We start from the raw sequence: 13,215 nt of genomic DNA, 5'->3' as shown, positions 1-13,215 counted from the left end.
GTTTTTTATAAAAATTTGAGCTGCATTTTACAGTACCAGCTATGTCTATGAGATTTCAGAAATCTCATGAACACAGCTTTTTTTCTATTGCCCTCAGTATTTGGAGCAAAACCTGAGGTTTTGCTGAATGGAGCAGGTCACTTCTTTCAGAATTTTTTCAGCGTATTCCACCCTATTAAAGCAATAGGTGGTGGAAAAACCGCTGAAAACAAATGCAGGTCTTTCTGAGATTTTGGTGCCAAAACCCGATGAAGTAGAATCAGATTTTTTTGGGGAACACTAAACTTTATCAGCATGCACAAGAGACAAATGACAAAAACGCAGCAAAAAAATAAGCAATACCTGCTTTTTTGCAGCAAGTTTTTGCAGCGTGGAGGTAGGACTTCTTAACCTCTCTTTGATCCTGTCCCAGTATAGGTGAATCAAGGACTACCTCCTGTGTACTGGCAGTACCTCCTGTGTACTGGCAGTGGAGACGTATTGGAAATACTTATTTTTGCACAATGCTCACCAAAAGTTGAAAACTAGGTGTGCATAAGTTTGGTTTTCCGAATAAGGAAAACACCTTTAACTTATACTTAAAATCTCTTACACTTTAAAGAGGACCTGTCATTTGCCATAAATGTCTTTTTTTCCTTGTGTAAAGGCCCCTTTTATCCTGGATCAGGCATTGTATTCTCTTCACGTGCATCTCTAGCTTTGAGTTACAAACCCCTTATCCCTGTATGGAAATATAGGCTTTTAGCCAAGAGGGTGGGGCCCTCAACTCCTATTAAAGGAAGTCTTTTTTGAGAATCATGCCAAGTTGGCCTAAAACATTAGACTTACATATAAGAAAGAACAGGTCTTATCTCAGGAATGGAAAAAAACAAAGGAAAAACAGTTCTAGGGAAATGGGCATTTACATCAAGAAAAATATGCATATTTATTTCATAGTAACATAGCTAAAAAAAACGAAAAAAGACATTTGTCCATCCAGTTCAGCCTATATTCCTTCAGAATAAATCCCCAGATCTACGTCCTTCTAAAGAACCTAATAACTGTAAGATACAATATTGTTACGCTCCAGGAAGACATCCAGGCCTCTCTTGAACCCCTCGACTGAGTTCGCCATCACCACCTCCTCAGGCACCTTCTGAGCTCCAACCTGAGCCTGTCCCTGAACTCCCCTAACGCCCTAAGCGGGTCTTTTCCCCCGCCGTCTTCACATACCTCATCCCAAACTGTCACCTCACAATGCCCAGGCTAGTGCACTGGCTGGCAAGGGCGCTAGCTTCCCCACTACAGATGGTGCTAACACAAGGGATAGTGACAAGCACGAGACAGACAATTTAAATACACAAAACTTAAATCCAGACTCCACTGCCATGCTCCACACAGCAGAGGATATGGAAACAGGACCCCGAAATCAACAGAAGAAGCAGATTTAGCGCTGACGCCAGAGATGCAACTAGAAGGCTGGTCTACATAGAAAACTCTCAGTATATCAGTCAGGTAACTATTTAAAGGATGGAGGGAGTGGTCACCACCCACATCAGCTGACCAGCAATGACCCTTGCTGGCCTGAAAGGAAAAAAACGACATTTAAGTTATAGCTGAACCAGAGCTGCAACGAATCCAAACCTACATTTGTTATGGAGTTATGGCTCTCATCAAGTAAGGTTTCCGTAATGCACATCCCCATCGTATTCTGTGACCATCATAAGAGTCTCCAGGTCATTCACTTTGCTTGCTGGACTTCTTGCATTTTCCAGCAGACATTTACCGTATTTTTTGAATTATTAGACGCACCGGACCATAAGATGCACCCGACCATAAGATGCACCCCAATTTTGTGGTGTAAAATAGCAGAAAAATGATTTTTATAAGATGGGGATCTGTCTTACTGTCCGAATTTAAGGTATCTGTAGCACCAGCTCCCCAGCTCGGATCCGGTTCCCACTCCCAGCTACCTGTCAGAGGTCTCCTCCGGCCACCGCCGCATTCTGTAATGCTGTCGATAAGCCCCAGATGTAACCTGAAAGAGACGAAAAATAAGTTAGATTATACTCACCTGGGCGGCAGTCCTGGCGTGGTCCGGTCCGATGAGCGTTGCGGTCCTGGTCCGGTGCCTCCCATCTTCATACGATGTTGTCCTCTTCTTTGCTTCCTGTCACGGCTCCTGCGCAGACATACTTTATCTGCCCCGTTGAGGGCAGAGAAAAGTACTGCAGTGCGCAGGTGCCGGGCCTCTCTGACCTTTCCTGGCGCTTCCGGACTGCAGTATGAAGATGGGAGGCGCCGGACCTGGACCTGCGACGCTTATCGGACCCGGACCACACTGGCCCGTCCCTCAGTGAGTATAATCTAACTTATTTTTCTTCTTTCAGGTTACATTGGGGGCTTATCTTCAGCATTACAGAATGCTGTAGATAAGCCCCTAATGGCGGTGGCCGCAGCTCATAGACCAAAAATGGGGTGACAGATTCCCTTTAAAGTTCTAGCCATGAAGAAACATTTGGCTACCAAAACAATATTTCTTTCATTGGACTGATCAAAGGAACATGGGAACTTTTGTGTTGATTTATTTAAAGATGTAAAATGTTGAAATGTAAAACTATTTCTGAATATAAATCGTCTTAATGTAAGGCATAGTAAAGGTTTATTACCATCCTGTAAAGTCATTGCATATTGCTAAATATGTCATACCCTTATAAACAGTGGGAGTCCAATCTGGGACCCTCAGCAATCCTGAGAATGAGAGGGTTGCAGTCCTGTACAGCTATGTAATTAATGATGAGTGGAAGTGTTGGTATATTCTGGGGCAGTGGCCTCCATCCTTCCTTACCTTGTGACCCACATTCAGCTCAGAGAGTCGCAAGCCACATCCAGCATCCCCAGAGTAGTGACTTCAGGAGATCTGCTAGCCATAGCTGTTTGCTAAAGCACCAATGAGCCAGGCTAGGGACCCCCTGCTCTAGGGATATGCCATCACTTTATTATCTGGCATAAAGAAGCACATAAAGGCTACATAATTTAGAATTTGAATGGGATCTTATTTTTAAATGGTGATCCCTTTACATGCTGCATAAGACAACATGAATTTAACATTCAAATACTCTTGGTCACTGCCATATGGAAAGGCTGGCCATTGTGAAGGTCCTGAAATCACTTTTCTCCAAACTGTATAGGAAATTTGGCCATCTCTTCCTACATCCCATTACCATGCATTCTCAGATGGAGGAATGTACAGGCTTTTTTCTGGTTTTATTTTATCATAATGATACGTGAAATTTTAAGTGAACCTGTCACCAGGTTAAGGCCATCACCTTTCAGGACTTATATACAGCATTAAAAAATGCTGTATAATAAGCCCCCAACCCGACCTATAAGAAAAATAACTTTTATTAAACTCACCGGGGGGAGGGCAGTCCGGTCCGATGGGGGTCCCTGGTCTTGCTCCGGCGCCTCCCATCTTCTTACGATCCCCGTCCTCCTGCTTGCTTTGTGTGGATGCCGTGTCCCTTCCTCATACGCACAGTCTCCTCGGCACAGCGCTCCTGTGCAGGCGTACTGCTCTGTCCTGTTGAGGGAAGAACAAAGTACTGCAGTGCGCAGGTGCTGGGCCTCACTGACCTTTCCCAGCACCTGCGCACTACAGTACTTTGCTCTGCCCTCAATAGGTCAGAGAAGTATGCCTGCGAAAGGTGATGGCCATATCTCTTATCGGCCAAACCTGGTGACAGGTTCCCTTTAAGTATTTTTTTCTATAGCGCTAAGACTATATTCACTGAACAAAGCATACCTCAACGTCACCAGGCAGCTATCTTCAGAGACTTTTTCCGTATCAGGCTCCTCCTCCTCATTACTTCTTAATGAATCCACACTAAAAAAAACAAAACAAAACAAAACAATATATATTCAATACCGTAATTGGTTTAACAGAACAGGGGATGGATTTTACAATTTACTTCTACTCATCTACTGCAGAATATTATAATATACAGCTCATCTACTGCAGAATATTATAATATACAGTTCACCCCCAGCAGAATAATATAATATGCAGCTCACCTACTGCAGAATCTATAATATAACGCTGGGAGCGTCACTCTGTCCCAAGCCTTGGATGGTAGCAGCACATGACTGAATAGAGCAGCACATGACAGAATAGGGCAGCACATGACAGAACGGAGGTGCAGGATGGCAGCAGCACATGACAGAACGGGGGTGCAGGATGGAAGCAGCACATGACAGAACGGGCGCGCAGGATGGGAGCAGCACATGACAGGATGGGGGCGTAGGATGGGAGCAGCAAATGACAGAATGGAGGCGCAGGATGGGTGCAGCACGTCAGAATGGGGGCGCAGGATGGGAGCAGCACATGACAGAATGGGGCCGCAGGATGGTAGCAGCACATGACAGAACTGGGGCATAGGATGGGAGCAGTACATGACAGAATGGGGGCAGCGCATGACAGAATGGGGGCGCAGGATGGCAGCAGCACATGACAGAATGGGGGCTCAGGATGGGAGCAGCACATGACAGAACGGGGGCGCAGGATGGGAGCAGCACATGACAGCATGGGGGCGCAGGATGGGAGCACATGACAGGATGAGGGCTCAGGATGGGAGCAGCACATGACAGGATGCGGGCGCATGATGATAGCAGCACATGACAGGATTGGGGTACAGGATGGGACCACCACATGACAGGATTGGGGTACAGGATGGGAGCACGTGGCAGGATGAGTGCTCAGGAAGACAGTAGCACATCACAAGATGGAGGCACACAAAACAGGATGGGGGCTGCACATGACAGGATGGGGGCGCAAGATGGTAGCAGCACATGACAAATTTAGGGCGCAGGATGGAGGCAACACATACCAGGATGGAGACCATATACCAATATAAATGCTCGCCACCCGGGCGTAGAACGGGTTCAATAGCTAGTTAGATATATATATATATATCTACTTTATTTTATGTGATAGCTAGGCTCACTCGGCTGCTCACAAAAGGTAGGCACAGTAATGTTTCTCATTTAACTATTTTGCAGGTTAATTAAGAAGTATGGCATATACCAGTGCACAATTCATCAAAGTAAACAAATTTTATAATGCCATTTCTGCTGGGCTAGTTTCATACGTTGTATATTTGGCAACACATTTTACAGTACCAGCAAAGTGGATGATGTTTAACTAAAAGGAAATCTATCAGTAGAGAGAGCTGTACATCAATATTACTGTATTACCACATTGCAAGCTATACATTACTGCTAGCTATTGCATAAATACAATTGTGTTCTTAAAGGGAATCTGTCAGCAGCACTTAAAGGGAACCTGTCACCCCCAAAATCGAAGATGAGCTAAGCCCACTAGCATCAGGGGCTTATCTACAGCATTCTGTAATGCTGTAGATAAGCCCCGATGTATCCTGAAAGATGAGAAAAAAAGGTTAGATTATACTCACCTGGGAGGGGGGCGGTCCGATCCGAATGGCGTCGCGGTCCGGGGCCTCCCATCTTCTTACGATGACGTCCTCTTCTTGTCTTCACGCTGCGGCTCCGGCATACTTTGTCTGCCCTGTTGAGGGCACAGCAAAGTACTGCAGTGCGCAGATTGCTGGGCCTCTCTGACCTTTCCCAGCGCCTGCGCACTGCAGTACTTTGCTCTGCCCTCAATAGGGCAGACAATGTGCGCCTGCGCTGGAGTGTGAATACAAGAAGAGGACGTCATCGTAAGAAGATGGGAGGCCCCGGACCGCGACACCCATCGGATCGGACACCCCCCCAGGTGAGTATAATCTAACCTCTTTTTCTCATCTTTCAGGATACATCGGGGGCTTATCTACAGCATTACAGAATGCTGTAGATAAGCCCCTGATGTCAGTGGGCTTAGCTCATCTTCGATTTTGGGGGTGACAGGTTCCCTTTAACAGACTTTGCACAGAGTTTCTCAGAAGCTAAGAACGCCACTGAGCACTTTGCATCAGTTTTCGATTGGTGATGGGAAGACAATGTTGTGTATGGAAAGCAATGTGCTTTTGAGTAATGGCAAAATCAATGAGATTTAAAAAAAACTCTTATTCACACACAGCGTTTTTTGCATTTTTATTTTATTTTTTTCCCTGTTTTGTGTTTTTTTTAATGTAGTAGGTCAACTCTTTCAGAATATTTACTACAGTTTTTCCCGACTGAGATCAAAATGGCTTAGCAAAAAAAATTATTCCCAAATTGGGGAGAACCCTAAACAGATCCATCTCTATTAAACCATAAAAATTAACCTTTATTAAATCCACTAAAAGAGGGTACACAAACAGTAAGTTAAAAGATTGTCCCTAATCTGCCTGAAGATTATATTAGTCCTTTAGCTGCATTAGGACAGTTATATAGTATGACATTCCAGGATGTCAATACTTATCGGCTGAATGGGACAAACAATATTGAAGTGCTTGACCCCACCCAACATGTTTCACCGCATGTGCGGCGCCATCAGGGGATGGGAAAATGTCAGATTGGTCTGAGGTATTGTGGTCGGATGTATCCAAGTTCAATCTGTTTGGTAGTGATGGCAAGCCCTATATATATACTGCCTAATTGGAAAGCGTAATGATGTAAAGTACCAAACACCTACAGTGAAACATGATGGTGGCAATGATCTGGGGCTGCTTTTCTGCATCTGCCATTGGCCCTCAGCGTAGAATTGATGGAAATACGAATGCTACCATGTTCAAGGATATACTGGAGAATGTAATGCTGCCACATGGTAAAACCAAAGTAGGCAGGGGCTGGAATTTCCAGCAAGACAATGATCCTAAGCACACATCCAATTTAGCAAAAAATTAGTAAAGAAAAATGTTCGCCTGTTGCAATGGACAACGCAATCACCTGATTTAACCCCTTAACATCCAATGATCACATGAATAAACCCCTTAGGCTACTTTCACACTAGCGTTTTTGTGCATACGTCGCAATGCGTCGTTTTGGCGAAAAAACGCATCCTGCAAAGTTGTCTGCAGGATGCGTTTTTTCCCCATAGATTTACATTGGCGACGCATTGCGACGGTTGCGTCATGTTTTGGCGGACCGCCGGCAGCAAAAAACGGTTTTTTGTGCCGACGGTCCGCCATTTCCGACCGCGCATGCGTGGCCGGAACTCCGCCCCCACCTCACAATGGGGCAGCGGATGCGTGGAAAAACAGCATCCGCTGCCTCCGTTGTGCGGCGCATTCACTGCTAGCGTCGGTACGTTGGCCCGACGCACTGTGACGGGCCGAGTACGACGCTAGTGTGAAAGTAGCCTTAACGTCCAATGACTGACAGTCAGTCAGTCATTGGACGCCACTCATTGTTTGGCGCGGGCTTCGGCAGTCAGCCCGCACCTTTTCCGGCACATGACAGCTGATGTGATCAACTGACATGTGCCCCTAACAGCCGCGGGTAGAAGAGATCCACCCGCGGCTGTTAACTTGTTAAATGCTGCTGTCAAACTCTGACAGCGGCATTTAACATGCATGCGCAGGAAGCGCGTCATTAACGCCTCCCATTAGCACCTGTGTCACATGACTACGGGTTGCCGATGGGTCAGCATGACAACCAGAGGTTTGCTGGAGACCCCTATGGTTGTCACTACCACATTGCTATGAGCACCGCCTGGTGGTCGGCGCTCATAGCAAGTGAGTAATACTGCTACATACAGGCGATCTGATCATCACCTGTATGTAGCAGAGCCGATCGGGTTATGGCAGCTCTTGAAGCACGCCAAAAGTTACCAAAAAAAAAGTTCTTAAAAATATAAAAAGTTCAAATCACTCCCCTTTCACCCCATTCAAAATAATACATAAAAAATAAAACATACACATACCTAAAAAAAAACATTATAGAAAGTCTTCAAAATGTGAATGATTGTTGCTAAACCTAAACGCTCCACATAAAACAACCTGCAGCGATCCTCAGTCTACTGATCCGCCACACAACCAGCTCTACCCTCTCCTAGTGTATCCTCACCCATCCCTTGTACACTGTGAGCCCTCGCGGGCTGGGTCCTCCTCCTGTACTTTTGTGTCTTGTATTGCTCATGTTTATTGTACTTGTCTATATTTGCCCCTTTTTCACATGTAAAGTGTCATGGAATAAATGGCACTATAAAAATGTATAATAATATTTGGTATCGCCACGTTCAGAATCGCCCGATCAATAATTAAAAAAAGGATTAATCTGATCGTTAAACAGTGTAGCGAGAAAAATGTAAAAACACCAGAATTATGCTTTTTTTGGTCGCAGCGATATTGCATTAAAATACAATAACGGGCGATCAAAAGAACGTATCTGCATCAATATGGCATCACTAAAAACAACAGCTCGGTGATCAAAAACTAAGCCCTCACCCAACCCAAGATCATGAAAAATGGAGACGCTATGGGTATTGGAAAATGGCGCAATTTTTTTTTTAACAAAGTTTAGAATTAATTTTCACCACTTAGATAAAAAAGAACCTAGACATGTTTGGTGTCTATGAACTCGTAATGACCTGTAGAATCATAATATCAGGTCAGTTTTAGCATTTAGTGAACATGGTAAAAATGCCAAACAAAAAACAAGTGTGGGATTGCACTTTTTTTCAATTTCACCGTACTTAGCATATTTTTCCCATTTTGGAGTACCCTGCGTGGTAAAACCAATGGTGTCAATCAAAAGTACAACTCGTCCCGCAAAAAACAAACCCTCACATGGCCATATTGAAAAATAAAAGTTATGGCCGTGGGAAGAAAAGGAGCAAAAAACGTAAATGCAAAAACTGAAATACCCATGGTTCTTAAGGGGTTAAATCCTATAGAGAACCTTTGAGATGAGTTAGGGTAACGAGTTGGGGCTCATACCCATAGCAATAAAGATGAATTGTTTGCAGATTTGTAAATGGAATGGAGCAAGATCCCTCGAGATGTCTTGAATACCCTAGTGGCTTCAATGCCCCATAGGTGTGGTGCAGTAATTATAGCAAGAGGTTATGCTACAAATACTAGGCTAGGCTTTGGAAACAATGACCTGTGTTGTGATCAATAAATACCGTAGTATATGCAAAACTTTTGGCAGTCAGTTTTCTTTAATTAAATGAACATACCTATATTCTAAAGCATTTTGGTTAAAATTAAAGGTACCTTCACACTAAACGACGCTGCAGCGATATCGACAACGATGCCGATCGCTGCAGCGTCGCTGTTTGGTCGCTGGAGAGCTGTCACACAGACAGCTCTCCAGCGACCAACGATGCCGAGGTCCCTGGGTAACCAGGGTAAACATCGGGTTACTAAGCGCAGGGCCGCGCTTAGTAACCCGATGTTTACCCTGGTTACCATTGTAAATGTAAAAAAACCAAACAGTACATACTCACCTTCTGCTGTCTGTCACACGTCCCCCGGTGTCTGCTTCCTGCACTGACTGTGAGTGCTGGCCGTAAGGCACAGCACAGCAGTGACGTCACTGCTGTGCTCTGCTTTCACTTTACGGCCGGCACTCACAGTCAGTGCGGGAACCAGACGGCAAGGGACGTGTGACAGACAGCAGAACGTGAGTATGTACTGTTTGGTTTTTTTTACATTTACAATGGTAACCAGGGTAAACATCGGGTTACTAAACGCGGCCCTGCGCTTAGTAACCCGATATTTACCCTGGTTACCACTGTAAAACATTGCTGGCATCGTTGCTTTTGCTGTCAAACACGACGATACACGCCGATCTGATGACCAAATAAAGTTCTGGACTTCTAGCTCCGACCAGCGATATCACAGCGGGATCCAGATCTCTGCTGCGTGTCAAACACAACGATATCGCTATCCAGGACGCTGCAACGTCACAGATCGCTATCGTTATCGTTGTAAAGTCGTTTAGTGTGAAGGTACCTTAAGGTCTTGCATGATGACAACTTCATGCATTTTCAACTCATCACCAGGAAAATGGCATCACAGCAACCAAACAGAAGTAATCACACCTTCAAAAAAATGCTAAACTTTTGGCCGCTACGGAATACGGCTTAAGTCGGAAGCGAGTGTATGGAGCTGCGTCACGCAGCGAACCCGCCCCATACCCAGCAGGTGATGGCTGTGTATTACAGCCAGGACCTGCAGATAACAATCGCAGGTGGAGCGGAGCCCGTGATTGTTAAAGGGAACCTGTCACCCTCAAAATCGATGGTGAGGTAAGCTCACCGTCATCAGGGGCTTATCTACAGCATTCGGTAATGCTGTAGATAAGCCCCCGATGTTACCTGAAAGAGGAGAAAAAGACGTTAGATTATACTCACCCAGGGGCGGTCCCGCTCCGATGGGCGTCTCAGGTCAGGTACAGGGCCTCCCATCTTCATTCCATGACGTCCTCACTACACTAGCACTACAGTACTTTGCTCTGCCCTCAACAGGGCAGACAAAGTACGCCTGCGCCGGAGCCGCGGCGTGAAGACCAGAAGAGGACGTCATGGAATGAAGATAGGAGGAGCCGGAGTGGACCTGAGACACCCATTTGACCGGACCGCAGCGAGACCGCCCCTGGGTGAGCATAATCTAACCTCTTTTTCTCATCTTTCAGGTAACATCGGGGGCTTATCTACCGCATTACAGAATGCTGTAGATAAGCCCCTGATGACGGTGAGCTTACCTCACCATCGATTTTGGGGGTGACACATTCCCTTTAACCTGTTAAATGCTGCTGTCAATTTCTGACAGCATCATTTAAGTCACACCGACAAGCGCAAGTGTCCTAACTTACGCCAACTGGCATGCCCGTGACGTGATCGCGAGTTATCATGACAGCCAGGGGTCAGCTGATGACCCCCGTGAGCTGTGGAGAATCATTTCTGCTATATGCAGAACCATCCCTGCATATAGCACAAGCGATCGGACGATCGCATCTTCAAGTCCCCTTGGCTAGCAAAATCAGTTAAAAAAATTAAATTAAATTAAAAAAATATGAAAAATAAATTTGAAAAAAATAAATAAATAAATATTCACATCACACCCCTTTGCCCCCTAGTGAAAATAAAGATATTAAAAACATTAAAGTAAAATACACATATTTGGTATCGCCACATTCAGAAAAGTCCGATCTATGAAAATATAAGAACAATTAACCCGATCGGCAATCACGGTAATCGCAAAAAATTAAACTACACAATTACATTATTTGGTGGCCACAATCCCATAGAAAATGCTTTAACAAGTGATCAAAGTCAAATCTATCCCCAAATGGTATAAATAAAAGATAGATAAGCTATCCTACAGCTCCATCAGACAAAAATTAAATATGTTACGGTCTCAGAATAAGAGGACAACGCCAATTTTTTGCTTGAATTTTTTTTTCACCACTAAAATAATAAAAAAAAATGGACATGCTTGGCATTGCCATAATTGTATTGATCAGGAGAATCATATTGCATGGTCATTTTTTACAATGCAAAAAACAATTCCCAAAAAACAATGTCAGAATTGTGTTTTTTTCCTGAAATCACATGCATCTTATTTTTCTCCTTGCACTTTTGAAGCAGTTTCAAATCTGCAGCCTGTCGATTCTTTCAGCGGTTTTCACCCATTTTAATGAATAGAAAAGAAAAAAAAACACATGCAAAAATGTATAAGGAAAAAAAAAAACAACACGGATTTTACCCAGCATTGTTTAGGGTGTGCTGTACTTGGACCGGCGGGCCTTAAAGGTACCTACACACAGCTCTTGGCTGCATTTTACCCCAGTGTGTTTCATCATTTATGGGTTCACTACCCCTTTCACTTTGTATTGCTTCTTTTTTCAAATATTTTTATAATTCAGCACTTTGTATGACTCTTAATAGCTCAAATGGTGTTACTATTATTATATACACTTTTTAACACATGATTTGCTTACACTTTGAGATATATATATGTATATCTAATATATAAAGCTGAACGTGTGTATGTATGTGTGTATGTATGTCCGGGATTGGCATCTGAACCGTCGCAGCTACAGCCACAAAATTTTGCACAGTCACACGTCTGGACCCCGAGAGCGTCATAGGCTATGTTGTGAGGTGAAATTTTAACCCCGCGCTTTCCAATTCACCAAACAATTTTGCCCCTATCTACATAATGGGGAAAAAATGAAAGGAAAAGTGTTGGAGGCAAATTAACAGCTGCCAGATGTGAACAAGGGGGACTTAAAGAATGAGAGCGATGGCGCCAAAGAGTATATACTGTACAGTTGCTAAGGTAGGGCCCCGACATGGGATAATCACCACACCACCACGGGGATATGAACACACACACAAAATGCGCCACACACTACCACGTGCTCGAACACATATACCACCCTCAGCGCACATTTCACCACACATACACCAACCTCGCCACATAAAAGTTGAAACACAAAAGTCGCAGCTCAAAACTCGCCACACGCAAAACTCTCCACATGCAAAACTCACCTCATGGAAAACTCGCCACACGCAAAACTTGCACACGCGGAAAAATTGCCACAAGCACAAAAGTTGCAACACATGCAAAAGTTGCCTCACACAAAACTTGCACATACTCAAAAGGCACCACACATAAAACTCGCCACGCGCAAAACTCGCCATGCGCAAAACTTGCTGCACACAACTTGCTACACTAACCTGTCACATGCAACTCGACACACAAAAAGTTGCTACACGCATGTTGCCACACAAAACTCATCTCACAAAAGTCGCTACATGCATGTCGCCACACGCAACTCAACACACACAACTTGACACACGAAACTCGCCCTAAAACACACACAAGTCTGGTATTATCCTTCAAAAATAAAAATCTGATTAATAAGCTGAAAAACTACAAGAGCAACAAATGTACCATATAGGAATCCGGCAGCTGTCAGTCACATGACCAGTCTATTATGTGTATGCGTGAGCTAATATATACTGCCAGGGGGTGGGCTTAGTGTTGGCTGGAGATTTATCAGGCTGCCAATTTAGCTTACAAATACTGAGGTAAAAATACTGACCAAATAACGTGTGAGCGAGGTCTAATACAGGAGGAGATGACATACAGATATATACTATATACAGGAGGAGATGACACACAGATATATACTATTTACAGGGGAGATGACACACAGGTATATACTATATAGAGGAGGAGATGACATACAGGTACATACTACATACAGCAGATGACATACAGGTATATACTATATACAGAAGGAGATGACACACAGGTATATACTATATACATGAGCAGA

General features: G+C 44.2%; 1 protein-coding gene across 5 annotated transcripts in view; it reads right to left on the bottom strand.

Annotated features, from left to right (window-relative positions):
- Positions 1 to 13,215, bottom strand: part of SNAPC3 (small nuclear RNA activating complex polypeptide 3) — a 132,678-nt gene that overhangs the window by 63,124 nt on the left and 56,339 nt on the right. For 3 of the 5 annotated variants that reach the window (XM_077249245.1, XM_077249244.1, XM_077249243.1), the window contains one exon: positions 3,785 to 3,865. The exons of 1 other annotated variant lie outside the window; for it this stretch is intronic. In XM_077249245.1, the coding sequence (XP_077105360.1) occupies positions 3,785 to 3,865 (81 nt within the window). Of the gene's footprint in view, positions 1 to 1,952; positions 2,018 to 3,784; positions 3,866 to 13,215 lie in introns of all 5 variants that reach the window. One more of the 5 variants, XM_077249247.1, reaches the window with a different exon arrangement.

The sequence above is a fragment of the Ranitomeya variabilis genome, chromosome 1 (genome assembly GCF_051348905.1).
Source record: "Ranitomeya variabilis isolate aRanVar5 chromosome 1, aRanVar5.hap1, whole genome shotgun sequence".
Taxonomy (NCBI): Eukaryota; Metazoa; Chordata; class Amphibia; order Anura; family Dendrobatidae; genus Ranitomeya; species Ranitomeya variabilis.
Note: the sequence above shows the minus strand (reverse complement) of the source record. Positions and strands in the feature narration are given on the sequence as shown.